Source organism: Phodopus roborovskii, unplaced genomic scaffold (genome assembly GCF_943737965.1).
Source record: "Phodopus roborovskii unplaced genomic scaffold, PHOROB, whole genome shotgun sequence".
Classification (NCBI taxonomy): Eukaryota; Metazoa; Chordata; class Mammalia; order Rodentia; family Cricetidae; genus Phodopus; species Phodopus roborovskii.
The window spans coordinates 7,401,306-7,429,299 of NW_026125489.1; the positions used below are offsets into that span (position 1 = coordinate 7,401,306).

General features: G+C 44.0%; 1 protein-coding gene across 1 annotated transcript; it reads left to right on the forward strand.

The window, feature by feature from the left end:
* Positions 1–1,752: 1,752 nt before the first annotated feature.
* Positions 1,753–27,960, forward strand: Helb (DNA helicase B). The gene is made up of 13 exons (XM_051176183.1): positions 1,753–1,959; positions 3,803–4,192; positions 5,651–5,820; positions 7,937–8,815; positions 11,031–11,202; positions 12,396–12,537; positions 13,956–14,110; positions 17,496–17,577; positions 18,242–18,301; positions 19,368–19,620; positions 20,426–20,569; positions 21,192–21,692; positions 26,411–27,960. The coding sequence occupies exons 1-13, from the start codon at positions 1,782–1,784 to the stop codon at positions 26,579–26,581; spliced, it is 3,297 nt and encodes a 1,098-aa protein (XP_051032140.1). The 5' UTR covers positions 1,753–1,781; the 3' UTR covers positions 26,582–27,960.
* Positions 27,961–27,994: the final 34 nt, after the last annotated feature.

Below are 27,994 nucleotides of genomic sequence, written 5' to 3' on the forward strand. Positions count from 1 at the left end.
TGAAATCCAACGCCTTTTTTTTTTTATCTTATTTCTACCCTGTGCATAACTGTCAATCTGTATAGTAATGTTATTATTGACTCATTTCCTGCCTTAACCCTTTGGACCCCAGTTTCACAAAGCAAACCAACACCCAGCCTATTTGTTTGTTTCTATTGACCACCTTAAAAACAGACTGAACAGTTTTTTAAACATTTGTCAAGATAAATTAATTTGAATCGCTTTCAGCACATCCACGAAGCTGTCATTATCATGGCTACATCTTAATTGCCTAGTTATCTTATCACATTCATTAAACAGGTCACTAAACTTTATTCCCTTCCCACTCACACAATAAATCGTTTAAGTTTTACTAATGATACCTTGACAGTGTTATCTAAGTCGATGCCATTTAGATATACTGCAGTAAATGTATTTAAAATGTCACCACAAAAGACATTATCACACACACACTCACACATGCACACACACATGCACACATACACACTCACACACACGCACACATACTCACACACACATGCACACACACTCACATACACTCACACTCACACACACACATGCACACACAACACTCACACACACACACACGCATCTAAATAAGAATTGGTGTGTATTAAACAATTAGAGATTTGGGTTCCCGATTCAGATGGCTTGTTTAGTAAGCATGTCCCAGGATAGATTTTAAGGGGACAGTGACATCAGGGCATGGTTTATAGGAGATCAGTCGCCATGTTTTCAGAAGAGAATGGCTAAACTCACACACACACAAAACAAAACAAAACAAAAAACATTTAGTAGCCACTTAATGATCTCATAGTCTCCGACCAGCAAACTCTAGATCCAGCCCACTTGTCTTGAGCCTCGTCTTCATGAACTGCCCATGGCTGCTCTGGGAATCACTCTCTCAGTAACCTGCCTGTGTGTGATGTTGACTCCCTGGAAAAATCTGAGTCAGTCAGTTATTTATTTACTTATTTATTTATTTATAAGGAGAGTGTTCCATTTTCTAGATTAGGCATTGGTAAAACATAGCCTGACTTCACATAGCCTCTGAATGAAGAATGGTCTTTATATGATAAGGAGAGATTTGAAAATGAAGTGGAGGAAGGAGAAGCAGAGAAGGGGAATCAGCGAGGGCACAAAAAACAAAACAAAACAAACACATCAAAACAAAACAAAAGGACAACCCAGACCATACCATGCACCATGCATAAAAATAAGAAGCTGCATCACAGCCATAACTCCCAATGCAGAAGCTGTTGAAAGGGACCTAGATACCTACCTGAATAAGTGCCCTAGGTGATGTAAACTCAACTCCTCTGAGGCCATTTTTTGGGTAAGAGGAGACCCCAAGTCACAGCCACCAGGCTCTCTGGAGTGGGGATTAACTGGGTAGCAGTCTTTAGAGGCCTCTGCTAGGCTATTTTTAGGAGGATGAGTGGCAGATGCCCTGCTTTCCCGGGGTTCTCTGCATCCAGGAGATGTGACTTTTCATCGCATTTCCCTGCACTTCTCAAAAGAGCACTTCTGAAATGTCAGCTGCCAGTCCACACTGGCACCTCTGGCACCCAGTCAGCTGGTTCCTCCTCTCCTACCAGCCCTCTCCAGGAAACCAGGGGTGGAGCATCCCTCAGGCCACGCCCCATGTCGCCAGTCCCCTGAGCGTTCCCGGAAGCTGATGGTCTTGCCGTGGTGGAGTTGATTGGCTGGTTGCGATTTTGGTCACCGCGGCGCGGGGTTCACGGCTGGAGTTGTTTTGGGCTGAGTTTGCATAAAAAAGCATGGCTGGAGAGTGTCTTCTCCTGCTGGAGCTGCTGGGCCCCCTGCAGCCGGATAAGGACACCAAAGAGGAGGAGAGTGTACCGGAGGATGAGGGGGACCAGGATTCGGAGTTCGTGGACGCCGAGGAGCTCTGCAGTGGCGGCATCAGGGCGGGCAGCCTCCCTGGGCGCATCCGAGGTGAGCGAGCGCCAGCGGGGCCGGGTTTGCGACTTTGAAGAAGTACTTTCGATTCTCACTACCCGCACCCATGGCAGCTCACAAGCAGACCTGTGGCAGGACATGGCTGCCTCACCGTACTTAACACGGAGTAGAAATAGTGATGATGGCTGTGACTAGGAGTACATACTAAGTGTTAAGTCGCCGGGCGGTGGGCGGTGGGCGGTGGTGGTACACGCCTGTAATCCCAGCCCTGAAGGGAGTCAGATCAGAGGCAGGCTGATCTCTGTACCTTTGAGGCCAGCATGAATGACCGGACAGCTAGGGCTGTTACACAGAGAAACCCTGTCTCGGGAAAAAAAAGTTGGCTTTTGGCATATATCTTCTCAGTGTTAGCAGTTGTTGGAGGCGGTTTTACAGTCGAGGAAATAGACGCTGTGCCCATATTCCCTCCCAATAACAGAACCTTAGTATTACACGGCCCTGCCTGAATCAGACAGTTGTTTTTTAGTAACCTTGAGAAAACACATAGCCGCACACACGAACATACACACAAAACATGCACCTACATTTATATACACTTGTGCACATACACACATACATATATATATACACACACAATTATGCATACACATGTACATATATACCACATACATTTACACATGTCCATACACTCACACAAACATACACTCACACACTTACATATACACACATTTACAAATACATATACACACATAAACACATGTCCATACATTCACACATACATATATACATACACACAATACACACATACACATACACACACACATACACAAATCACATACACATACATGTATATACATTTACAAATATATATACACACACACAATACACACACATGTCCATACATTCACACATACATATACATTTACACATATACATATACATACACACTTGCATATACATGCACACATGTACACCCACACATAAACACATGCACGTACATTCACACATATATACACACATACACATCACATTCACACACATGCACTCATATGCATACATATATACATGCCCACACATTCGCACATACACGTGCATACACACATATACATACACGTGCATTATATTTGCATGGTCTAGTACAGTAATAGCTGCTGACCTTGTGTGGTAACTGACACTGGTAACTGAAACACAGCTGAATTTTAAGTATTACTAATTTGAATTTAAATGCAAAGGATGAAGCATTGATGGAATCGAAACTGGCTATCCTGGCCAAGCATTTGGTCCTGGGACACCCCAGGGAGAGCAAATGATGACATTTCCATGTCAGCGGAAACACGAGTAGGCAGCCATTCTGTAATCATGGAAATACCCACGCTAGTGCTTAGACGGACTACCAGACAGTACTTGGAGTCTTGACATTCGTGAGATGCAGACAAGGCTTTGCTAAAGAAGTGAGCTGAACTGAGCTCCGTAGTAAATGGAGGGACCAGCCTGGAGAGGTGAGCCTGGCTGCCTGCAGCAGCGAGCATGGCTGAGAGAGGCCGGAACAGCTTAATTCAAAGGGAGGCACCGAGGTCAATTCTTAGAGACTTACAATTAGGGACCAGTGTCAGCTGAGGCAACGGGAGGGAGGAGGTAGACTGGGTTTAGGAGAGCTGATCCATGGCTCACATTTGCTTCCAGAACGCATAGACGGGAGTAATGTCCTGCTGTAGACAGGCAGTCAGAGAAACAGGTGGGCAGAAGTGTTAGAGGTAGCAGGTAGATGTCTGTTTGGGATGCTTCCTGTGTGTATGTGTGAGGGGATTACAGAGATTGGGGGAAACGTTTGTTTGTAAATTTCCTGTTATCTTTACCTTCATCTTCCCCCTTCCTTTAGTTTCTATCCCCGATGAAAACACTAAAGAGAGGTACACCGTGCAAGGCCGGTTCCCGCTCGTAGGTCCTTGGTGGCGAGTGAAGGTTCGGGTTGTAAAGCCTGTGCGATCCAAGGTCTACCAAGCTCAGGGATTTCCTTCCTACTTCCTGCAAACCGATGTGTCGCCACGGCATCGCAAAAACATCTTTTCGCTGTTCCTTAAAGAATGTAACTATGCACTTAGAGATAAGTTCATGAAATGGGTAGAGAATGTGTTGGGCTATGAAAATCTAAACTTCGGGAACCTGCGGGAGACGCTGAGGAACTTTGAGAGAAGAAATGGAGAGAAGAGTAAAGAGCAGACCACACAGAGTGAGCAGGCCACACAGAGGTTGCCAGTGGAGGACTCGTGTAAGTATGACTTCTGGCGGGGAGTTTTTGTGCCGTCCAGACATTGAATGACTGCAAGCATTGCAAATGTTAAATCCCTGCCATACCTTGTGTGGGACAAATTGAGCCTCTCTGATCAGAAAATCTGCAGTGCTCCTTAATATAAAACTTTCTGAGCACAGGCGGATACTATATGTGATGTTGTCTCATCTGTATGCATGAACTCGGCCTCTTCTGCAAAATTTAAACATATCTTTACAGTGTTATTTTTCAGCCTGTGTGTTTAAGGTGCGTATGAAAAAGAAATGGATTGCATATTTGGGCTTGATTCCATCCCCAAACCTTCTTATAGGTAAATATTCTAAAATATGAAAAAAAATCCATATATTTCTCCCAAGCATTTCAGATCAAGGGCACAAAATCTTCTCACAGTCCTCAGGCCACATGTGGCCAGGGATGACTATGAACGTGGCTCAAGCTGACCTTAAGTAACCTTTCTTAAGACATGAGATTTAGCCAGGCAGTGGGAGGCAGAGGCAGACAGATCTCTGTGAGTTTGAGGACAGCCTGGTCTACAGAGTGAGTCCTAGGTTACTCAAGGCTACACAGAGAAACCCTGTCTTGAATGATTAAAAGAGAAAGACATGGAACTTATTTATTTGTGGCTCAGTTATTGGTTTTCAGTTATGAACCTCTTAGGTGACAGTGTGTTGCAGTGTTAAAAGGTTTGAGCATGCCTGGGTTCTTTTTGAAGTCAGTTTGATGAAAATATTATGTTGTATTTGGTGTCCCTCCCCTGCAACATGCCAGGATTGGATTCCAGGGTCTACAAGATCCCGGAGAGTTTACCTAAAAACTGTAGTTCCGTTTCTTGACTTTTGAGTTCCAGAACGTACCTTGAGCTATGAAGATAAAATTCAGTTGTTCCTCATTTTAAGATGGCTGAAGAAAAAGGAAAGCTTTGGAATAATCTATTTAAGAAACATTTCAATTTTGAATGACTTAAAATAGCTCTAAAATGTTGTTTTCTATCTGGACATCTGCAGACAGAAGGCATTTCCTTTCTTAGTGAAAGCAAAGTCACTTTGCATCACACCAAAATGACTTTGAGGACCAAAGAATCATGGTTACAATTGGGGAAATACTTGTAAAGGCTAATGTGTAAATGATTTATTTTCATGCTTAGTTTTAAATTTACCCTTGTACGATGAATTATAGGTTTTTTAATGATTATATTGCAAACAAAACAAATGACTAAGAGGCATTAAGTACGTAATAAAGGACAGAAAGTTTGGTGTTCATAACAACCAAACCATCCTGGTAGATATAGTCCTATTAACGTTCTTAGTGCTTCAGGTAAGTTGAGTTACCTTTGTGATTTAAGAGCCTTCAGCTGGTTGTGGTAAGAGAAATCTCTCCTGGTACATCTTTCTGGGCTCACTGGTATGTTTTGCTTTGTTCTTTCTTCATCCCCTACAGTTGCGTTTGTGAGTGTAATGATAGCTTTGCGGTTTCCAAAAGTCATGCAGTTCCTTCCAGTTCTTCTTCCTCGACACTTTAGAAGGCTCATCAGCTCAGATTCTGAAGAGGTGTTGCAAAAGATGGAAGATGCCTTGGGTACACATCCGTGGAAGCTCGGGTTCCGAAGAGTGAGTGAGACATTTGTCCGGCAGTTAGTAATCTGCTATAAGGCAGAGTTCTTCAAATCTGGCCATGTTTGAATTCCTTTCTGCTGGGGATTTAGTGTTGGATTATTATTTTTTTTTTCTTGAGTGTCATATGGCCAACATAAATGGCTTAGGTCTATAATTCTGATGCAACTATAAAGTCAATCAATAATGAAGTCAATTGATAAACACAAACCAATGCAGCAAGATGTATGCCATTCAGACTGCCACTATTGATTTAATTATGCGAGGTGTCATGACGTGACATGCTCTTGTGTCATTCAGCTGTCATTTGTATCAGTCTCACTGAAGGCCAAAGTCCTTAGGGCTCTGTTGACTCCGTCTGCTCTGCCGTGCAGTCTGCCATTTCCCAGGGTGACCATTGAAGACTTAAATATCCTCAGGGTACATCAAGCTGTTATCTGCTTGTTATTTGGCACAACCACGCCGTGTATAAGGAAGCCCATGCTGGTTCCTATTGTCAGAGATGAAGAGTTGAAACTGGCACTTGAAGGCCCTGGATGGTGTTAGAATTAAATGTGGTAGCTATGACATGGTTTTCCGAATGAAAACACAACTGATTAAGTTTAACAATCTCCAGTAAGTGATGACTGCCTCCCAGTACAGCATAAAAGTAGACATGTTCCTTGATGGCTTGCTCCAGAAAAGCCCTAGACTTAGCAGAAGCAGAGGACGGTAAGGCAGGAATTAGCTGTGATGTGACCTGTTACTCATCAGGGCTCAGGTCTCTCCTCCCCTCCATGTTAATATCTAGGAGTCTTATTTGTATCCAGTCTCTTTTTGGCAGGAATTTAATCATAGCTTACTTTCTTTTGTGTGCTAATCTTTCCTTCATCAAAAGACACCAATCTTAGAAGTTAGAAGTGTTGGGAGATGTTCTTTTATATGCTATGAATATATGTTTCTCTTACTGGTTGATGAATCAATGTTGATTGGCCAGTAGCCAGGCAGGAAGTATAGGCAGGGCTGCCAGACTAGGAGAATTCTGGGAAGAGAAAAGGCTACTGGGAAGATAGAATGCCCGACATTCTCCGGTAAGATAAGGATTAATAGTTATGGGCCAATAATGAAGAGATAGCTAGCTAATAAGAAGCCTGAGCCAATAGCCAAACAGTTTATAATTAATAGAAGCCTTTGTGTGTTAATTTGGGACTGAATGGTTATGGGATGGGACAGGACAGAAGCTCCATCTACACCATTCTAATAGTGTTATTAATGTTAAGGACTTTTTTTATTTATTTTTTAGCATTCGTGACTTTTTTGAAAGGCACTGTCTCCAAATATTGTCACATTCTGAGATGGTGGGGGTCTTCATGGGAATTGTTTGGCTCCGAGGGAAAGCTAGAAATAGAGGTGTCAGGAAGGGTGTCTTCATGGGAATAACGGAGCTGAGAGCCAACTTGGTGATACACTTCCTTTGTAGTATCTGGGAGGAATTATTAGTAGACACGTGGAAAACCAAGCAGCCACTCATTTCCCAGTACTTGCAAAGGCCCCTACAAAAGTGATGTCAATACAGGGATCCTCTCCCCTGGGACTCATACTTACATAGTACATGATTAACACTGGCTTAATTGGACTGACTAATTAAATGTGTGCTACAGCTCTTTCCATAGACAAGAAAAGAAGCCTGTGTCAAGATGATAGCACGAGCTCTTATAAAGCCTTTTTCCATAGTAGAGATTTAATAACCATTGTCTTAAAGGTTTTTTTTTTTTTTTTTTTTTAAGTCAAGGAAAAAAGATTAGTGATACTTAAACAACATGGAAGTCAATTCTGGAAGAAGACACTATTAGTGATGTCTTTAGGAGACCTGGGGAAGAATAAGTCAGGGGATTCCTCTCTCTCTCTCTCTGTGTGTGTGTGTGTACGTTAAGCCATGTAGCATTGTTTGATATTGAAAACGGTGATTTGAAAATTATATAACTGCCTAACTCTAAGGCAGTTAAAAAAACACGGATGATATACCATATAACCTTTTCTCCAGATTTTAAGATAACATGGTTACAACTATAGGTATACTATCCATATTGTGTATACTTTGTATGAAGCATCCTGAAGTCTTGTTTTCTTAAAGATAACCTACCGAGAGATGAAGCTTTTGGCCTGCGAAGCCAGCTGGACGGCATTCGGCCAGTGTCCCTCTCTGCTCCAGCTAATGACCGAGGAGCAGAAGAATGCTCTGGTCATATATTCTCAGCTGAAGCACATATGTAGAGAAGACGGGCACACATATGTTGAAATAAAAGACTTGACTTCAGCTGTGTCAAAGTACATGTCCTTCCAGGAAGTGTGCGGGTCTCTGGAGTTTATGAAGGACCTTGGCGTGGTGATCTACGAGAAGGACTGCATCTTTCTTTCTGAACTGTACCAGGCCGAGCAAGGCATCGCCTCCGCCATCTGCGACCTGATGAGCAGACCCCCGTGGCATTTACAAGTGGACGTGAGGAGCGTCCTGGCATCAATTTGCAATGGGAAGCCCAAAGATTCAGGAAGTGCTGAGGTGGTGGAAGGAAGCCAGGTGGACGAAGTTGGGTTAGAGCAGTGTGGCAGTGTCTCAGACCCGCAGGACCGTGGTGACCACATCAGGGATAATGGCGATCATGACATGGCAGCAGAAATAAATGATGTCCCACTGGACCAAGATCAGGTGGCCGCGCTGGAAATGATTTGTGCCAATGCTGTGACGGTTCTCAGCGGGAAGGGTGGCTGCGGGAAGACCACCATTGTCAGCCATCTTTTTAAACACGTGGAAGAGTTGGAAGAGAGAGAAGTTCGGCAAGCTTGTGAGGATTTTGAGCAGGACCGGGATGCCTCAGAAGAATGGCTTGCCTTTCCTAAGCAGAGTGCAGCAGCCGTGGACAAGGCTGTAGAAGTTTTGCTCACGGCGCCTACTGGGAAAGCAGCGGCTTTATTGAGGCAGAAAACCGATCTCCTGGCTTACACGCTGTATCAGGTAAAAACATTCGACGTTTTTCTGTGTAGATAAAACATTTCCCTGAAGACATCTTTGCTTCTTATTCAGAAGCAACCAGTTTGGGAGTTTCTCTTTCTTTCTGTTTTCACTCTGGAGATGAAACCCAGGGTCTTGTGCATGCCAGGCAAGCGTTTTACTACTGACTTACATATCCAGACTCAATAGTTTGTAAGTCCCTCTCCTGATGGGGGTTTTACATTGTTATTGGTTAGTACAGTATTCATCTGCCTCATTGTACCCCACCCAGTCCCCTCTGTCCCACCATTTCAGACCTTCCCAGGAGCCAGTCTTTGCTGCCCAGGTCCTCTGGACTTCCAGACTTCGGCTGTAGCTGAGCAAAGGGTTTCCTTCCACTGCTTGGCCCGTTGCTCAAGGTCCCAAGGTTGAGATTCGTGTCCCTTCATTTCAGCTGGGATATAGTACAGCCTCTTCCCCACTGTCCCCCGAGCCTCCCCCAGCTCCTGTTTGATGAGCACAGTACCCGGATGTTTAAACACCACGTTGGATACATCGGGCCAGGCCAGTTCCTCTTTCACGACACGGTCTCCAAGCTGTGCCTGAAGCTGCTGCCTGCCCTTGTGGACTGACACAGCCCTTCTGTGACTGACCCTGGCACACTCCTCTCAGCGTCTTCGTCAGGGAGGAGGAGGTGCCTGGTGGTTTCAAGCTCTGGAAGGCACACGAGTCACGCTTTCTGGCTGTCCTCCCCTCTCTCTTAATACCCAGACATCAGTGTGTGAAGTTAAACTCTGCCCTGGTGGACACTGAGATGCAACCTCACCTTATTTGACCCAGTCCCTCTGGGGGTGTTCAACCTTTCTGCAAGGTCCCCATGCTGCATAGGCTACCTGCCCTTTGTCACTGAACGGTCATTTCTGTCATCAGATCGAAGTAGTCCATCACTCATCCACAGGGCTCGATGCTTGCCTTGGAGCTTATCTCCCATGGCTAACAGAGCTTACTGTTCTTGTAAACATCTCCCGTGCCCTTATTTTATAGTAGCTGATCATTTACATCAGACCTACCCAGGACGGCCCATCTGTAAATTTCCCAGTTTGCAGTGCGAATGAACCCAGGCTCTGAGAGTAAAGTAGGAGACTGCATCCTTCACTGGGATCAGAGTGCATGCCTTAATGATGTAGTTTAACTCCTGGTACCACATGTATTTCTCACGAGGTCTGGTTACAAACATGTCCCTGTTGCCCGGTGTGCTGGAGATGGAAGGGAAATCCCTCTCCTGCAGAATGAAAGCTCTGCGGGGCTGAGCGCTTGGTTCTATGCCAAATTTCTTCATCTCTTCCGTCTGGCCAATAGTCACCTATCAAAGATCTGAAATGATTTTGTGTGGCTGCAAGAATGAATACTTTGCTCGATAATAGTGAAAGGGCTGAAGGCAGAGGCCACAACTGCCACATTATGTGTGTCGCAAAGAACTCTAAAGCACTTTGGAGGCTCAGGTGAAGAGAAAGGTGTTTTATTTAGGGGAAAATTCTCCAGGTGTATTGGGGGAGAATGTTCATAGTGTTCAGGGGTTTTCGGGGTGACTTATTGATTGGAAGGAAGTCTATGTATTGTAGAATCATAGAAATAAACCCAAAGGCAGGGAGTTTGAGCTTTACCTGTGGTATTTTGCCACTAACTCATGAAGCCATCTATATTTTAAAAATAATCATAAATACTGTTATATTAGCGACTAATGGTTTGATTGTGGTTTTGCAGTGTGGTGGTCAGAAGTTTGGAGTACTTGAAAGGAAACTCAGTAAGGAGAAAAAGGGTTGGTATATTTCAGAAAGCCAGGAAGTTTATTGAGAATGAAAGGCAATAGAGAAATTTCTCCATCCAGAGCGATGGGAGAAGTGTTCTGTCTGTTTGCATGCATTTTGCAAGGGAAATTGTGATTAAAACTTATTTACTAAGTTAAATGCAAGACTTCACTGGGAAACCATTTAAAAAAAAACTTTCTGAGCCCTTTACAGTTTGAGATTTTTTAAAATTCATCTTTTTTTGTTCATCTGTCCCTATATATGGTATGTTTTCCTTTTCTTTTTTTCTTTTTTTTTTTTTTTTTGCCTTTTCCTTATGATTTTATATTCTTCCCATCTGCCAGGTAAGCTTTATTCTTAAAACTGTAGACTTGCTAATTTCTAACCTGTTTTTTGTTTTGTTTTGTTTTTTATGTATACTTTACTTATAGGTCAGTTATAGCTTCTATTTTTGGAAGAAACTTAATGTGGACAAGCCATGGAAATTCTCGACAGTTCGAGTTCTGGTCGTGGACGAAGGGAGTTTGGTGTCTGTGGGGATCTTCAAATCAGTATTAAAGATACTGTGTGAGCATACCAAACTCTCTAAGCTTATAATCCTTGGTAAGTTAAAATACCAGGGGAGTCTGCCCATTCCCTTCACAGCATTACTGGTGCCAAGTTGTGGATGTCACTCCAGGCTTCGGCTTGTTGGACGTGAAAAGTGTTTCTCACAGCCCATTTTAGAGCTAGTGAGTTAAGCCTGCTGCCCTTACCCACCAGCCTGGGCAGGTCTTTGGCCAGTGTATCAGCCCGCTAGGATGAATGAGAACAGGGTTCAGTAAGTTACTGCTTACTGTTTGAGTAATGGCTATTAAAATAGTAAAAATGTCAGAGTCAGACTAAATCAGCATATAGATCATTTGGAAATAGTAAAGAGTCTGAATTATAGACCATTTTACAGTAATTTTATGATTCTAAACTAATAATTCAAATTAGGGCTTGCCAGCCTCCCAACCTGATGAGATTTAGTTAGATTCTGTGGAGTTTTAGGGGGTCAGTCCATTCTGTGATTAAATTGTAATGGATTGTATATAAATTACCATCTATTTTCGGTACTTTGGGGACATTTAATAAGCAGATGGTTCTGATAAAGTCTTTAGCATTCTCCCAGTTGTCACCGGTATGTGTTTTTCTTTTCTCTGGAGTTTGCTTTTTGCATCAGACTAAGATTTTCAGTAGACTACAGCCCCGTCATTTGGTGGCTAGAACTTGGACTGTTTTCACACCCATCCAGCTCATTTGCTTTATACTCAGTAGGCTTGTTTTATGCAATTGAGCCAGGTTCTGTATCGTCATGAGCTAGAGTATGTCAGGGATTTTTAAAAATACTCTTTTTAAAAGTAGTGAATGTTCCTAGTGGTTTTCCTGGGCCACAGCCATGAAGGCGATGGATTAAAAATTTGTCACCTAATTGTATTTTCACATCATGTACAACTTAATTGGGTTAAAAAATTATTTAGTATTTATTTGAATGTAATATTGGTAATAAGAATTCATTTTTATTGAGGACTTCATACATTGTATTTTGCTCACACCCATCCTCCATTCCTTCTCCTAACTCCTCCCTGGATATTTAATATTTTTAAATGATGTTAGATAATGACTTCAGAGGTGTTTTTTGTTTGCTTGTTTGTTTTGTTTTTTCTAAGTTACAGCAAGTCTACAATCACGCTCTCAATCAGAAGGATAAAAAACGATCTCCGAATTTTAGAATCCTAGTTGAGTAAAATCTTCCTGCCCACATCTCTCTTTAGGTGATATCAGACAGTTACCCAGTATCGAACCTGGCAACGTGCTTCAGGATGTTTTTGAGACTCTTAAATCGAGGGGGTGTGCCATTGAACTAAAGACAAACCACAGGACAGAGTCCCAGCTGATTGTGGACAATGCTACAAGGTATGAGATAATGAAGTTCCTGAATTTTGTCTTTGTTGTATTAGGAATGAAGGGTTTGTGTGTTTGTTTGAATCCGAATGATTCAGTACAAACCAGTTATTGTGTTCTTTTAGTAAACTTGTTCTGTCCTTTACTACATGCCTCTTGCCACAGTTGGAAAACCAAAGTTTGCATCATCTTTCATTAGTGGCCCAACATAAACCATTGTTAACCTTTAGGGATGCATGTATTTCTTGACTTTAAAAGTGCGTACGCCAGGTTCTTTGTATCTGTGGGTTCTATGTCTATGTTTACAACTAACCAGAGATTAAAACGTTTGAAAGAAATTGCCCAAGCATTGTACAGATTCTTCTCTTCATTATCTCCCTGTAATGTTGTTTACATGGCCTTTTCATTGTATTAGGTATCATAAATAATCTAGAGAAGTTGTATCTAGGTTATATGAAACTATCAAGCCATTTTTCATCAACAACGTATTTATTTTTATTTTATGTGCATTGGCGTTTTGCCTACATGCATGTCTGTGTGCGTGAGGTCTTGGAATTCTAGACAGTCGCTAGCTGCCATGTGGGTGCTGGGAATTGAATCCCGGGTCCCCTGGAAGAGCAGTCAGTGCTCCGAACTGTTGAGCCAACCCTCCAGCCCCATACCATGCCATTTTAAAAAGAGACCTGAGCTTCCACTTATCCTAGGAAGATTCTAAAGGTAATAAATATACAGGGATAACTGGAAATTAAAGTTGGTTAAGCTTAGAGACTGGACTATGCCCAAGGCAACAGAGACTTGGAAATGAGTCTTACATTCAAAGGGGAATTAAAAAAGAAATTTCTGATCATTTCTGTGGGAGGAAAAGCCCAAAGCAGAAAAACTAAATGTAGGATTTGACTCTGAGAGGAGTCCTGGTGGCTCCTGAGGTATCTACTTTTCAGTGGAAGAGAGTTCTTTCCCAGTGTTTTTGTCTAAGCCTTCTCTGGACTCAGATGTCTGGCATTTTCCATATTCAGTATGTAGGAGAATCAAAAGTTTTACTGTTTAGTGACTTTTAAGAAGATATTAAAATCTGTAGATATAATGGGACCATGAGGTACCAAGAGATGGTCTTGTTCACTGGGTCTAATTTTATCTTTAATTTTTACTCCTTTATGGATTCTTCTTTTGCTATGTGTACATTTGCTTGGTTGTATGCTATATATAATAATGGAATCTTATAGTATTTGTAGCCTATTATAAAATGAATTGACTGATTTATATATCCTGCAAGACCCCTTCTTCCTATTATCCACTAACAAGTATGAATTATTGTAAGGGCTTTAGGTTTCTTCATACACAGAGGCACATTTGTGGGTGGTGATGCTCATATATATATATATATATATTACAGAACACACAAATGTAATATAGATTTATCTTTATTTAAGGATCTCCAGGCGCCAGTTCCCAGAATTTGACGCAGAACTAAGTAACACTGATAATCCCATGCTACCCATCTCCATTCAAGATAAGACATTTATTTTTGTCAGACTCCCTGAAGAGGATGGCAGTACACAGTCTTCTAAAGGCGAACACCAATCTAGTAAGTGTTGATGTGGGCTTGCATCTAAGTATTTCAGATTTGTAATATTCTTATTAAATGCCTACCTACAAATACCCACCCACATAGGGTGGGTATTGCTAGTGAAAAATGGAGTACTGGAAATAAAACAGCTTAAGAATTGTCAAGAGGAGACAACTCTAGGGCAGTGTTTCTCAACCTAACGCTGCGACCTTTAACACAGTTCCTCATGCTGTGCTGACCCCAACCATAGCATTATTTTCCTTGCTACTTCATAACTGTAATTTTGCTACTGTTATGAAATGTAATGTAAATATCTGTGTTCTTCGATGGGCCTTAGGTGACCCTTGTGAAAGGGTCAGTTGAACCCCAAGGGGGTTGTGACACACAGGTTGAGAAACACTGCTCTAGAAGTTTGGGAGGGGAGTTCTCGACACTGTAATGACGCTCATTAAATACTTTAAGAGTCCCTGAGTGGCTGGAGACGATTTTGTCTACAGAGTCTTGGCAGTCCAAGCCCCTTCAGGAGGAAATAAGTTTTGTTTAATGAAATTTTCCTTTTACTTCCTTTGAGTCCGTTTGCAGAGCTGCAGCTACTGTTAAACAGATAAACGGCACATGTAATTTTGGGTACCTGTCAGGGTTGAGAAGGAGCAGGGGTTATGGAGTCTTTTCCCTTGAGTACATGACCCAAGTCACTTTAACATGTGGTAAGTAACAGTCAGGATTTGGTGCCTGTGGAGCTCCAGGGGCATCCATATTGAGAATCGATACATACGTGCTCATCAGTATTATTGCATTGGTTACGGCAATTTTGTTTGAATGTAGTTGTCTTGGTTGGTTTTGTTAACTTGACACAGCGAGAGTCGCTGAGACTCAAGGGAGTTTCAGCCGAGGAGCTGGCCAGATCAATTGGCTTGTGGGCATATGTCATGATGATTCATTGACGAGGGCCCACAATGGGTGGCGCAATCCCTATGCAGGTAGTTCTGGGCTGTGTAAGAAAACTAGCTAAGCGGGAGCCAAGGGAGCTGGTAAGCAGGGTTCCTCCGTGGCATCTGCCTCCGTGGCATCTGCCTCGACATCCTGACTGGCTCCCTGCTCGGAATCCCTCTAGTGGTGGAATATGCCCTGGTAGCCAGGTACATTCCTTCTTCCCCTAAGTTGCTGCTCTTGTCTTACCACAGCAATGGAGGACAGTAGGGGGCTTCTTTTGGTCTTGATTTAGATTACAAACTGACTTAGCAGACTTTACTCAGGACTGGAGAAGGGATGATTCAAATGATTCTTCTGGGAACCTATTGTAGTCGTCACAGTTCTCACCACCAAACCCTGTGCACTCAGCCTCCCCACCCCTCCCCCGGGCATGGGAAACCGAGCTGACAGGCAGCTTCAAAAACATCTAAGTCTGTCCTCCGTGGTTGTGTGCATATCCAATCCCATCATTCATTTTAGTTTCGTACAAATTGGATAATAGGATGAGTATTTTGTGAGCTGGTTTTAATGAAATGTTAGCTAATGTGTATTCACAAGCAGCTTAGTTAACCACCTAGGTACTGTTACAGATGTGGAAAGAAAGAAGATGCAGTCTCTTCACAGCCTGCTTTCTTGGAGGCTCTGTAGGGTATCTCAAGCATTGCTTATCTTGGTACCTGTTCTCTGTGTTAAAGAGAATGTACTTTTTGTTTGAGTGAGCCAGGGTCTTCTATAGTCCAGGCTGACTTTGAATTCTAAATCCTCCTGTGTCCACCTTCCTAGCCCTGGGGTTACAGGCCTATGCTGTCACGCCAGCTCAGGGCAGTGTTCTCTTCAAAGAAAAGCAAGTTGTCCGTTTTGGAGTGCTGGCAGAGCTTAGCTGATTGGCCGTTTTAATTAAAAACTTTTTTGCTGGAAAATTAGCCTCTTCCTTCAGAAAACTGGTTAAATATTCCTTGGAGAGGCAAATAGCGCTTTCTCATTAATAAGTTATTAAGTAAATACTACCCATTGTTACAAAGTGCAGAGTCCCAAGACGGGATTCATAACTGGGCTAGAATTTCAGAGAGGCTAAAATGTGTATTTTAGAGTCAGTAAAATGCACGGTGCACGCACATCTGAGAGATAGGGAGGAAAACGAGGCGCAGAATGAGGGACCTTTGGAAGTTTCTGCTCCAGGGATGACTGGGGGCGATGTGAGGTCAGCTACTTTCTGGAGAGTATCATTTCTTCACTAAAGAAATGAAGGACTGTGTGAGCAGCTGACTTTGTCTTTCTACAGCAGAGCACCACAGTACCCCATGATTCATCTGCTACCAGAGGGTACACAAAATCCTACGATGTGCCTATCCCCCGGTCCCCATCTTCCCTGAGGCAGGGTCTCACGTAGCCTAGGCTGCTGTTGAATTTGCTATATAGCTAAGGCTGACCTTGAACACTTCATCCTGCCGCCTCCCTCACAGCTCTGGCGTAAAAGGCATGCGCCACTATGCCCAGCTCAGTGCCTCAAGTCTGGTCTCTTTTTTAAAATTGCTCTATAGATGGGATCTCATATAGACCAGGCTAGTCCCAAACTCAGCATATACCCTTGAACTTCTGACCTTTTGGGGGATCAGGTGAGGGCCAGCCACCATGCCCAGTTCACGTGGTAAGAAGGCTCAAACCCAGAGCCTTGTGCTTGTTGGACAAACACTACTGACTTAAACTATATTTCTCGCCCTGCACTCCGATTTTTACTTTCACGTGAGACATGTTAACTTACTTTGTACCATTGCTGAGAGACTAGAGGAAGACCTGCTTATCAGTGGGACAGTGTGAACGAGTAATCAATGAATGACATCATAGTCCTCTGAGCTATGGAGGAGGTGGCCAGCCACCCGCCCCCTTTGGAAAATGACTTCCACGAGCCTTACTTTCACACTCCCAGATGAATGTAGGTAGTGATCGCACTATGTAGCAGCTGGCAGGGCATGAACACCACTGAGTCCTTGCTGCCGCCGCCGGGCTAAGGTTGTAGTGGCTGAAATACGGGAGGGCTGGGCAGGGGAGGAAAGAGAAAGTTGAGGTAAAGGTAGCGCAATGTCGTGTTTTGGCGTCAATGTGGAAACAGCTGAGTTTTGTAAGGGGGCGTACACCAGCTAAGACTCAGTTGAGTATGGTAATACTTTATGATTATATGATGTACTATTGGAGCTTATGGTTTCAAACTCCAACTGACTACTACTAGTACCTCAGAGGCTTAAGCCTTTCTCAAGTCCCTTCTACGGGAGTGGCCCATGTCAGGATCATGTAGGTGTTGCCATGGTAACCTTGTATTTCATACAAGATGTTTTATGTGGATTGATTAGTAGGAACTGCTAGCTAATTTTCCCATGGAAAATAGCATTATAATTTGGCAATTTATCCATGTTAACCTTTTTCTCTTTGCTAGATTTATATTCTGCAGTTACAACTTTGCTTCAAGGAAAGGACTTTGAAAGTGCAAAAACATCACAATTTATTGCATTTAGAAGGTAAAAGCATTTATACTGTGTTAATATACTTTATCTAATTTTTAAACTTTCTTAAAACTTTTTTAATGTACATTGTATTTAGGGGGAGAGACTTGTAATTTCCCATTGTTAATTCTCATTCTTACTTTGAAATATCTTTTCATTAGCCATGTCTGAAGGCTCTCTGAACAGGGCTGTTTTCTATCCAGTGCATTTATAATCTCACAAGAAATGTGAGTGGAACAAAATTTTATGTGAAGGAAAAAGTTAAAACACCTTTTCCCAGGTGGGTGTGGTGGCTTACGCCTTTAATCTCAGCACTCAAGAGGCTGAGGCAGGTGGATCTCTGTGAGTTCAAGGTCATCTGGATCTACAGAAACTGTCTCAACTGAGAGAGAGAGAGAGAGAGAGAGAGAGAGAGAGAGAGAGAGAGAGAGAGAGAGAGAAGCAAATAAACAAAAAACCCAAAATACCTTTTCCTAGAGGAAGTCCTAGAAACATCCTACAGGATCTACTGTATCGGCCCGACTCTTAGTGCTTGCCTAGCAAGTATAGGGCCCTGGGTTCAATTCCCACTTTCACAAAAACAATCATTAGGAAAATTCAGTGGGCCAGTGTCTGATTGTTGATAAACAGGCTGTGTAGCAGGCGCTACTGAAGTGATTTTGATTTTCATGTGTTTCAGGCAAGATTGTGACCTCATCAATGACTGCTGCTCTAAGCACTACACGGGCCATTTAATCAAGTGAGTCCCCCTCACTGACACCTCAGGGGACAGCCCTGCCTTGCTTTGCTGTTCTTGCATTTGCATGGATATTCGTCACGTAGGACCTCATACTCAGAAGTCGTACACTTTCCTCCAATCTGTGAAGCCGTAACGGTCGCGTCGATTAGATGGATTATACGCCACTAGGAATTGACTTGGGCAGTGAGTAGAATAAGATAAAAAATCAGGAATGCTCATTTCTCTGTGGTGTCCAGGTTGGCAGCTTTCAAACTTTCTGATGAGCACGGAGAATAGGGAGAATTTCTAATATTGGGTGGTATTTTCCGGAAGCCTGAGCATCAGGCTGTGTACAGAGAAGCCGTGTGAGTGACCGAGGGAATAGGGGTGTAGCTGAGTCAGCGTGCTTGCATGTAAGAACAGTTCATTCATATGCCTTGTGTTTGCCAGCCTGTGCTCATCACTGGGGTTGTGTAAAGCATAGGAGCTTCTGTCATAAGGAAGCTGTGTTGGGCAACCCAACAGAGGGTTCAAAACATGCTTGTTTGGGCCCATGTTATCGTGGTCCTAGTCACTTTGCTCTTGTCCGGTGGTTTTATGGTTCGATTTGTGTAAATGAAGCTGCTAACACAGAAGTCCCTAAAGGTCAGAGGGAGAGAAGAAGGAAAGGTAAAACCTACACACAGTGCTTTGCGGTGACCGGAACAAGCCACTGTTCATTGCTACTGTTGTAATTACTAGCAATGGACATATAAGAAAGTTCCCTCTCTAATGCCTGAAATTGCAGAATGCAGGAAGAGGGTGAATTTGCATGAAAAGGAAAAGGCTTTTGGTATAGAAAATGGATGAACCAGAGCAGTTACACCAACGTTTCTAATCGAGAGTTAGTTCAACCAGGCCGTGACAAGAGGGTAAAATAAACCGGTGACAGTTGAGACGGCTTGACTGCTTGACCGTTGGAGAATGAAAGTGATGCCAAGACATCCGCACATCATTTCATATCAGCTCCGAGTAGAGTTCGTATCTAAGTAGAATGAGGTGGGGACTGAAAGGGTTTTGATGGTGTGTGACCACTTCCCTAATACAGAGACCACGAGAAGAAACTGATCTTTGGAGTTGGTGATAAAATCTGTTGTACCCGGAACGCATACCTCTCAGATTTACTCCCTGACGAGGACAGGGAAGCCAACGGGAAAGGCTTTGAACTTGTCCTTTCTGATGCCGCCTCCTCTGATGCTGCTGCTTCTGCTGCTGCTGCCTCTTCTGACGATTTCAAAAGGAAGCAGGATTTTGAAAGTGGCATTCGACTGTGCAATGGGGAAATATTTTTCATAACAAAGGTGAGTCTTAGGAAATAATGTTTGCCAGTTAAAAAGTTTTTTTTTTTTGTTTTTTGTTTTTTGTTTTTAAAATCTTAGGTCTCATTAAAATCACACCAGGGATGACGTCCTTGTTCAGTGTTTCATTAAGGATTTTTATACATCCTTCTTCAGGATGGATATTGGTTTGTAGTTTTTGTCTTGTTTTGTTTTTCAACTTCTTGTCTGGATTAATATCAGGATGTGGTGGAATAATTAGGAATAGTTAAGCTGGAAAAGCATATTTTTTTTTTTTTTTTTTTTTTTTTTTTTTAGTTTTTAGTGAGAAACGAGAGAAGGAAACTTGTTTGTGGTAAGTCAGAAGCTCTAATAACAAAAGGTGAGGCAAGGACACAGCCAAGCTTAGTTGTGGCTTCAGTGTGGAAGCTTTAGCAGCTGCCCCTGCTTGTTCTTGCGTAGACCCCCCCCCCCCATACTTAAAATATTACCAAAGGGCTGTGTGGAGGAAGAGCCTCTGAGTTAGGACCGGGAGATCCTATGTCTGTTCATCGAAACACTAAAATGTGGAGGTGTCCTATTAAGGATGGATTTTTAAGCCTTTTCAAGTTTATTTGATGTTGTTGTTGCTGCTGCTCCGTTCTGGGTATAGAACCCAGAGCCTCACAAGTACCTATTCGCATGCTCTACAACTACAGTTTTGGCCCCAAGCCCCTGGAAATTGATTTGATGTATAAAGCTTGTGTTTTATGCTGCACCCCCAACCAGAATACCTTCGTCATGCGTATGCTTGCATGTATGCAAAGGTTTTTCTTTGTCTTGGTCCCAGGATGTGACGGATGTAACTTTCAAAGCAAAAAGACTTGTGACCATCAATAATGACGCTGGCTTGGAAGTGACTGTGGACTTCAGCAAACTAATGAGGTCCTGTCACATAAAACATGCCTGGGCAAGGACTATCCATACTTTCCAGGTGAGAGCAGATGTTTACAAAGTTGTTTGAATACCTGACTTGTGTAAGTTTTATCATCAGTGTGACAAAACGTGATTGAAGGAAGAGTGTTTGGGCTTATAGTTTGAGGGTCTGGGCCCTCATGGCCGGGAAGGCATAGAGGCAGTTGGGTTGCATTGCATCCATAGTCAGGAAGCAGAGAGGTGGATGCTAGCCACTCAGCTCTCATCTCCTTTTCGAATAGTCTGGGACCTCAGCCCACTGAATGAATGCCTCCCTATTTCGAGTGTGTCTTCCCACTTCAATGCATGCTCACAGAAGTGTCCAGAGATACGTCTTCTGGGTGACTCACGACCTCATCAGGTTGACAGAATTAACCACAACACTGACCACAACACGACGTACCTTGCATTGTTTTTAGTCTGTTTTGCCGTTACTAATTTTAAGTTTTCCCGTGATGTCCAGTTTTCATCTCGTCGTTTTGCTTTGGTTTCTGAGAGCTGCTTTCCCACACAGGACGTGTGCATGACAGGCACAGAGCTTCCTTGCTGTAGCCCAGTGAGCCATCTTCCCAGTCTCGTGCCTGAGCTCACTGCACCGATGATTTGCTGTACTAAGTCTTCCTGCTGTTTCCACCTCTCAGGGGTCGGAGGAGAACACAGTCGCCTATGTAGTGGGGAAGGCAGGCCGCCAGCACTGGCAACACGTCTACACCGCAGTGACCAGGGGCCGCTCCAGAGTGTATGTCATCGCCCAAGAGTCGGAGCTCAGGAGCGCCATCCGGAAGCGCAGTTTCCCCAGGAAGACGCGTCTCAAGTACTTCTTGCAGAAGCAGCTCCTCTCCAGCGACTGTGCATCTCCCACAGGCTCTCTGTCCCAGCCTTCAAGTCCTCGAGCTGGAGAAAGACCCAGCACACAGCCTCCAGCCTCACCCTTCTGTAGAACCCCAGACAAGAGAGCCACTACAAACAGTGCCCGGGGTGAAACACCTTCAGCCGCCAAGGAGGGGTCCGCCTTTGATGGAAGATGGCTGTCAACTTCTTTTAACGACCCAGACACCGAGGAGTCGGCGCAGCCTCGAGGGTCCAAAAGGACTGGCGATGACTTCCCATTTGATGAGGAAAGCCCCAGCAAATTCCAATTGGTAGGAGCAATATTCCCTCATGTTTGTGTTTTAAGTCTTGCCATCTGCAGTGTGCCTGGACAGGACTGTGTATTTCCGTTAGGGTACCACTGTGCCGCCAGGATCCCAAGATGTCTGATCTCTTCCAAAGTCGCCCTTCTGGTTCACTTAGCTCCTTTCTCATCCTTCCCCGAGGCTGCTGCTCTAGGCAGCTTCCGTTGACTGGTGGATTGATGGATGATGACCCATCATCTTCCATGAGGAAGCCTTCCACTCTGTCTCTCTTCCATCGTCCTTGTCACACTAGACTTGAGGTAATGGCCTTAGGGTGTGGCTTCAGTGTGTGGATGCGATTGGCTGAACAGGATGCCTCTGCACTCTCTCTCTCCCCGGGCCCCTTGCACTGGCTGGGTTTTCTGGAGCCTTCCCTTAGGTCTTGCCCTCGGCTCTTTCTTTGGCCATTAGCAGTTTCACTGGTTGCTACTGGTTCATTGTTGCTTTCTCTCGGCTCACGTGACCTTAACCTAGTGTGATGTGAGGCGTGCCTTTCAGTTCCGGTGCATTCATTCCTTACTGCTCTTCTCCCTCACGGCCCCTAGTTGGGACCCCTCTGCAGGCCGCGAGGATGCACTGTACTCTCGTAATTTCAGCCATCCCCTCTGCCTCAGTGTTTAAGTGGCTGACGTGATGCGGGTGCTGGGAACTGTGGGTAAGCTAGTGACTCTTTACGCTTGTGCAGACGAAGGCAAGTCCGGAAGTAACTTGGTGACTCACCGAAGAGCATTCAGGAACCAGTTCCTTCATGAATCTTTGTTCCTAGAAGCAGCCATTCTGGAACCATAGTCTTTCTCTGGTTCCCATTTCAATCCCCTTTCTCCTGGTGTAACAGCTTAAAGTCGTTCCGTCACATTATACTCACCGCATCTCCTCTCTCTACCTGTAGGGAGGTAGCCTTCTTGAGAAATGACCTGCTCCAGGATTCTTCTCTCCTCACTCTGCCCAGGCTTAGGTCCTTTTCTCACTGGAAGATGAACTGATTGCCCATTCCCATTGCCTTCTGGCCATAGTCCTCATATACTCCATTCCCTTGGGTGCTCAACTCCGTCCCTTTAGGTAAAGGCTCACTTGTGCCCCTAGTGGGCTTTTGTGACTTCTCAGTGTAGACTAGGTCTCCCTGCGCAGTGGGGGTTCCCACCGTCACCTCTTGGCTTCAGTCAATCTACTGTTTTTGTTCACCGGTTCACTAAAGGGATCATTTTTTCCCCTCATCCCTTTTTATATTTTGGAGAGGTAGCTATCGACAGGGTGACTAGACGGGAGAAGGCAAAAGGGAATACTCACAAATGATTCTCTGCTTTCTGGCTGAAACAGTGTGGGAAATAGCAAAGCCGTTTACTGGGATGAAAAAGTCACAAGAAGACCTCATTTGAGGAGATAACGTGTCTTCCTCCGGCAGGCAGTAACAGTTGCTCAGCTTAGAGATGAGGGATTTTGCATGACTTCTAACAGTGGTTTCAAGAGAAGCTTACCTCTTGATGTATGCACCTGCCACAGATGTGCTAGGTGTGTGTGTGGGGGCGAGTACTGGTGAACCTGCCCGGGCTCTAAAGGGTGATACTCATGCCCGGTGCCTGAAGAAGATGTGGGCACACCTATCACAGGTTCTCTAATAAGAGTCTGTGTGACACAGAGTTCTACCGTGAAGTGGTGGCAGATGTGGCCGCTGGGGGAGCATGGTGGGCAATTGAGAGGGAGGGCTGCAGACACAGGTGGTCAGGACAGATGGACAGAGTCTTCCAAAGAGCCTGCCAATTCTGATTGGTGTCGCCTGTAAGTGCTTGGGAATTGAAACCCAAGGAGGTGACCTTGAGCTTGGTGCAATTGATGGTGATTAGGGAGAAACTATAAGTTCCTGGCATAAAGAAACCCTTGGGTACAGTGATTTGCCTAAAGGCAGGTGCTTACAACAGGGAAGGAGGAGAGATGCTAAGAGCTGAGCAGATGGGTTCTAAGAATGCGCTAGGTATGGGTGTGGGGGTTGGTTGGGTCACAAATGGCACACATGTGTTTGGCCTGGGCATAGGGTGATCCAGGAATCATTAATCAGAATTAGAAGAAAGGGTAAGTGACAAGTTCTGTGGGGAAATGGACTGTCCTTTTTCTTCCATGGCGATAGAAGTAAACGTCGTGATCCAAGCCTCCTTCTACACCCAGTGCAGATAGGACATTTGAAATGGCATTTCCATCTTAGTGTGACAACCCCCTCCCCCCCACCAAAGTAAGCTTGCAAGGACCAGTAAAGGGACAATTCTAAAGAAAGAGCCTTCACGAAAAAGTTTCTTGAGTTATATTTCTTCTCACCGACAGAGGGTGGGGATTCTGATTCTGTGTGATGCTACCAAGAGAGAATGGCAGTGTTGCTCAGCCCCAGTCCCGTCTGCCAGAGCCCTCCGACATCGAGCAAGGCCGGTATTGCCGATGTGTGAACGTCAGAATGAAGTTGGGGCTGTTGTGTGCTGGCTCCTGTCCTTGCACGTTGACATCAGCCCAAAGTTCGTTCTCACAGGCTTTGCCAAAAGTACACGGCGTCTACAGGAATCCCTGTAAACAAGGAGACAGAATTCAGAACGTTAGGACTGGAAAATTAGAGACTTCTCTATTTCCATTACTCTAGATGAGGGTGTCATTTTTGAAAGAAAAAAATCCACTGGCAAGGGCTGTCCACGTGTCCTTCCTTCAAATAAATTCACGCCAGCATTTAAATTCGACGCGTGGCTGAACTGCGAGGAGGCCTCACGCTTTGGGAAATGCCTCCTTGGGCAGCTGTTCGTTCCACTGTAGTGTAAATACTGTCAGTGTGTGCTCACGACCAGCACAGACAGTTATGGCTATGGGGCCTCTGGGTGCAGTGGGAGACAGAGTAAGACTTGAGTTGTGTGAGTCTGCTTCACATGCCCTTTTACGGGGTGAAAAAAAAAATAAGTGGATCACACTCTAAATTAGTGGCTCTCGACCCTCCTAATGCTGTTGTCGTGACCCCCCACACCAGAAAGCTGTTTTCGTTGCTACTTCATAACTGTAACTTTGCTACTGTTATGAACCATAATGTAAGTATCTGTACTTTCTGATGGTCTCAGGCGACCCCTGCGGAAGGGTCGGTTGACCCTCAAAGGGGTCCATACCCACGGGTTGAGAACCGCTGCTATAAATTCATGGTAAAAATCATAATAAAGGCATCACCTAGAAGCATATTCACTGCTTAGTGCTATGTACTGAGCCCATCAACAGGGTTATGTCTGTGGCTACTACACCGCCCTGGGCAATAGGAAAATGTTAGCTTCATTCTGACCTTAGGGGACTGTTATTATATTATTGCAGTCCATCACTGGCCCAAATTTCATTATGGCCCGGGACACTACTGATGGCTGAGCCCCCTCCTTGCTTTCTTGCTTTCTAGTATATCAACAGCTTTGGGTTTTGAAAAACATTCCCGAAGGGAAATATTGACTTGAGCCTGCTTCGAAAAAATAGGAAAAAAAAAAAAAAAAAAAAAAAAAAAAAAAAAAAAAGAAAGAAAGAAAGAAATACATTTGTGTTTTCTGATGCAAATATCTGATTGAATGCTGCTAAATTTATCAGGATAAGACAATTACTTCCAGAAGATATGTTTCTACAAAGTTTGCATTGAAATATGAAAAGCAAGCCAGATAAGACAACCATAATGGCCGAGGGAAGGCCAGCCCCTGTATTGGCCAAAGTTCTCTGGGAAGCAGTGCCATTTGCAGGGTCTGCTTGTCCATCTGAGTGTCTGTCTGAGTAGACTCCATTGGGAGGAACCTGCTCAAGCAGTTGCAGAGACCCGCGTGGTAAATTTGTAGAATCGAGTGTAGACAACGCTCCCGCATGAGCCTGAAATCGGGCAGCTGCAGCCTTCCTCGGAGAACGAGGGTCTTTTTTCCTGTTAACACTTTCAGGTGACTGCGTGAGGGTCCACCCACCTCACAGAGGGTAATTCATGTATCAGAGTTCACCGGCTTAAATATTCATCTCCTTATGCCTTTGTGGGAAATGCGTAGAGTGATGTGTGACTAAATCCAAGCTCCACAAGCTCAGGCAATTTGGTGCAAGTGATCGATTAGCCACGCCCAATCTCTAAGATGTACAGGCATAGATAGCATCGTGAAGATGAATTGTATTTCTCGGCCTTTTTCCTATGCTGTGAAGGGTGAGGGCCATACTGGCCTGGTGGCTGCTGCTTTGGGCATCACCGGAACCAGGAAGAGTGTGACCCTGGGACTGCCACGCTTCCTTGTACCACACAAGAGCTGTCTTCATGGGTGTGCAACCTGCCAGTGTTGCAGGACTGTGTGCTTGGGGACTCGTTTCCATCCTGACATTTCTAAAGTTTGCACAGTGAACCTTCACTGTGATTCCATGCCTGGCTTCCATACTATGTAGTAAGCCCTATCCCTTGCCTTTAGAAGTTAGATGCCTATATTTAAGTAGTGCACAGTTACTTCTCCGTGCCAGGCCCTTAGCTCTAGGTACAGGCACAGACAGGCACAGATATGATCCTCCAAGGAGCAGATGTCCTACCCGTTGGTGGGATGCTCAAGCATTCAAGGATTGTGAGGAATGCATTATTTCTTCAGGGAGAATGGAAGTGCATTTGGTAGACAAGGTATGTTTTTTGTTTGTTTGTTTTTTATAACATTAACTTTATTTTTGTTTCCACACAGGTTGAAAAACCATCTCCACAAGTGTCTTCTATATTTCAGAATTTGAGGTTGAATAACCTAGCTCCTCGACAACTTTTCAAACCCACTGACAATCAAGAAACAATTAAGTCAGGTGTGGTGGGTCACACCGATAATCCCAGCAAGCAGGAAGCAGACACAGGAGGATCTTGAGTTCCAGGCCAGCCTGGGCAACATCATGAGACCATGGACAGGCACCACCACCAATGAAAACCTCCAAACAGAAAGAATTTTACTTCGTATTGCTCAAAATAATTATTTTTCCTGGGTGCTGGAGAGATGGCTCAGTGGTTAAGAGCACTGGCTGCTCCTCTAGAGGTCCTGAGTTCAATTTCTAGCAATTACAAGGTGGCTCACAACCGTCTATAATAGGATCAGATACTCTTTTCTGTCACGGAGGAATAATTATTTTTCTCTTCAAGACTAGAGTGACAAAGTGAACATTTTAGCTTCACTGTTCCAAGCTAAGAGAATATTGCTTCGAACTGGGATTTTAATTTGGGGCATTTGTATTTGGGGCATTTTTACTTGTATTTTTAAATCTGAATTTTAAAATGTATTTTAAATTCACCCAATCAAAGCAAACCATTCCGATCTCATCCTGTGTCCGGAGATTGCAGGGAATGATGTCAGGTGCTTAGGAACCCCCCCCCCCCGCCCCGTTTTAGGGGTGAGTTTTGTGATAATGGTGCATGACCACTGTGGGTCACCTTTGTGAGTTTACTGAAGCAGAGGAAAGGTGGGGTGACCTTGATGGTCACACATTCAGGGGTGCTAAATTTACCACCACAGGGGGGCATTTACAAAGGCCTTCACTCACTCAGTCCTGCTCCTGGGACTCAGCATTCTTGGGACTTTCCTTGGCTATGCGTTTTCCTAGTTGGGAGTAAGTCTTGAAATATCCCATTGTAGGAGCCTTTCTCTTATGGCAGATTGTTTATTTATTTATTTTTTTAACGTGTTGATTATCCAGTGGTACTGTGGTTTGAATGGGTCTCCCACACACAGTGTGGGTTGCACTGTGGTAGTGGATGCCTGATAAAAGTCACTTTTTGATGTCGTAAGATATGTTTTTTTTTTTTTAATTTTATATTTTTGATTCTTTTTGCCATGGGATGGCAGGTTCTCATTAGATGTGCACACTTCTTGAGCTTTGCTTTATTGCAGTTCTCGGATAGTTATGTTATTTATATATTGCCATTCTCCTGCAGCTCAGGTCATAGAAACTTCTGGCAAAGTATTTTAGTTGTTTTCCTGTCAGTACAGAGACATTTTTCTTTCTTTTTCCTTTTCTTTTTGGGCTGGGTTTAAGCCCAGATGTGGGGATTCATACATTCTAAGTGAGTTCTTTACTACTGAATTGCATCTCTAGCCCTAAACATAACTTTTATTTGTACTGAAAAACAAGCAAACAAAACAGTTGTGGGCTCTTCTGATTGTAATATTTCCCTGTTGCTGTGCTGTGGGGGGTTCTAATCTGCAGTGTCTCCAAGACACGCCTTTGTGGGTCAATACATTCATTATTCTGTTTACTAAGTTGTCCAGTCTGTTGATTTTATTTATAAT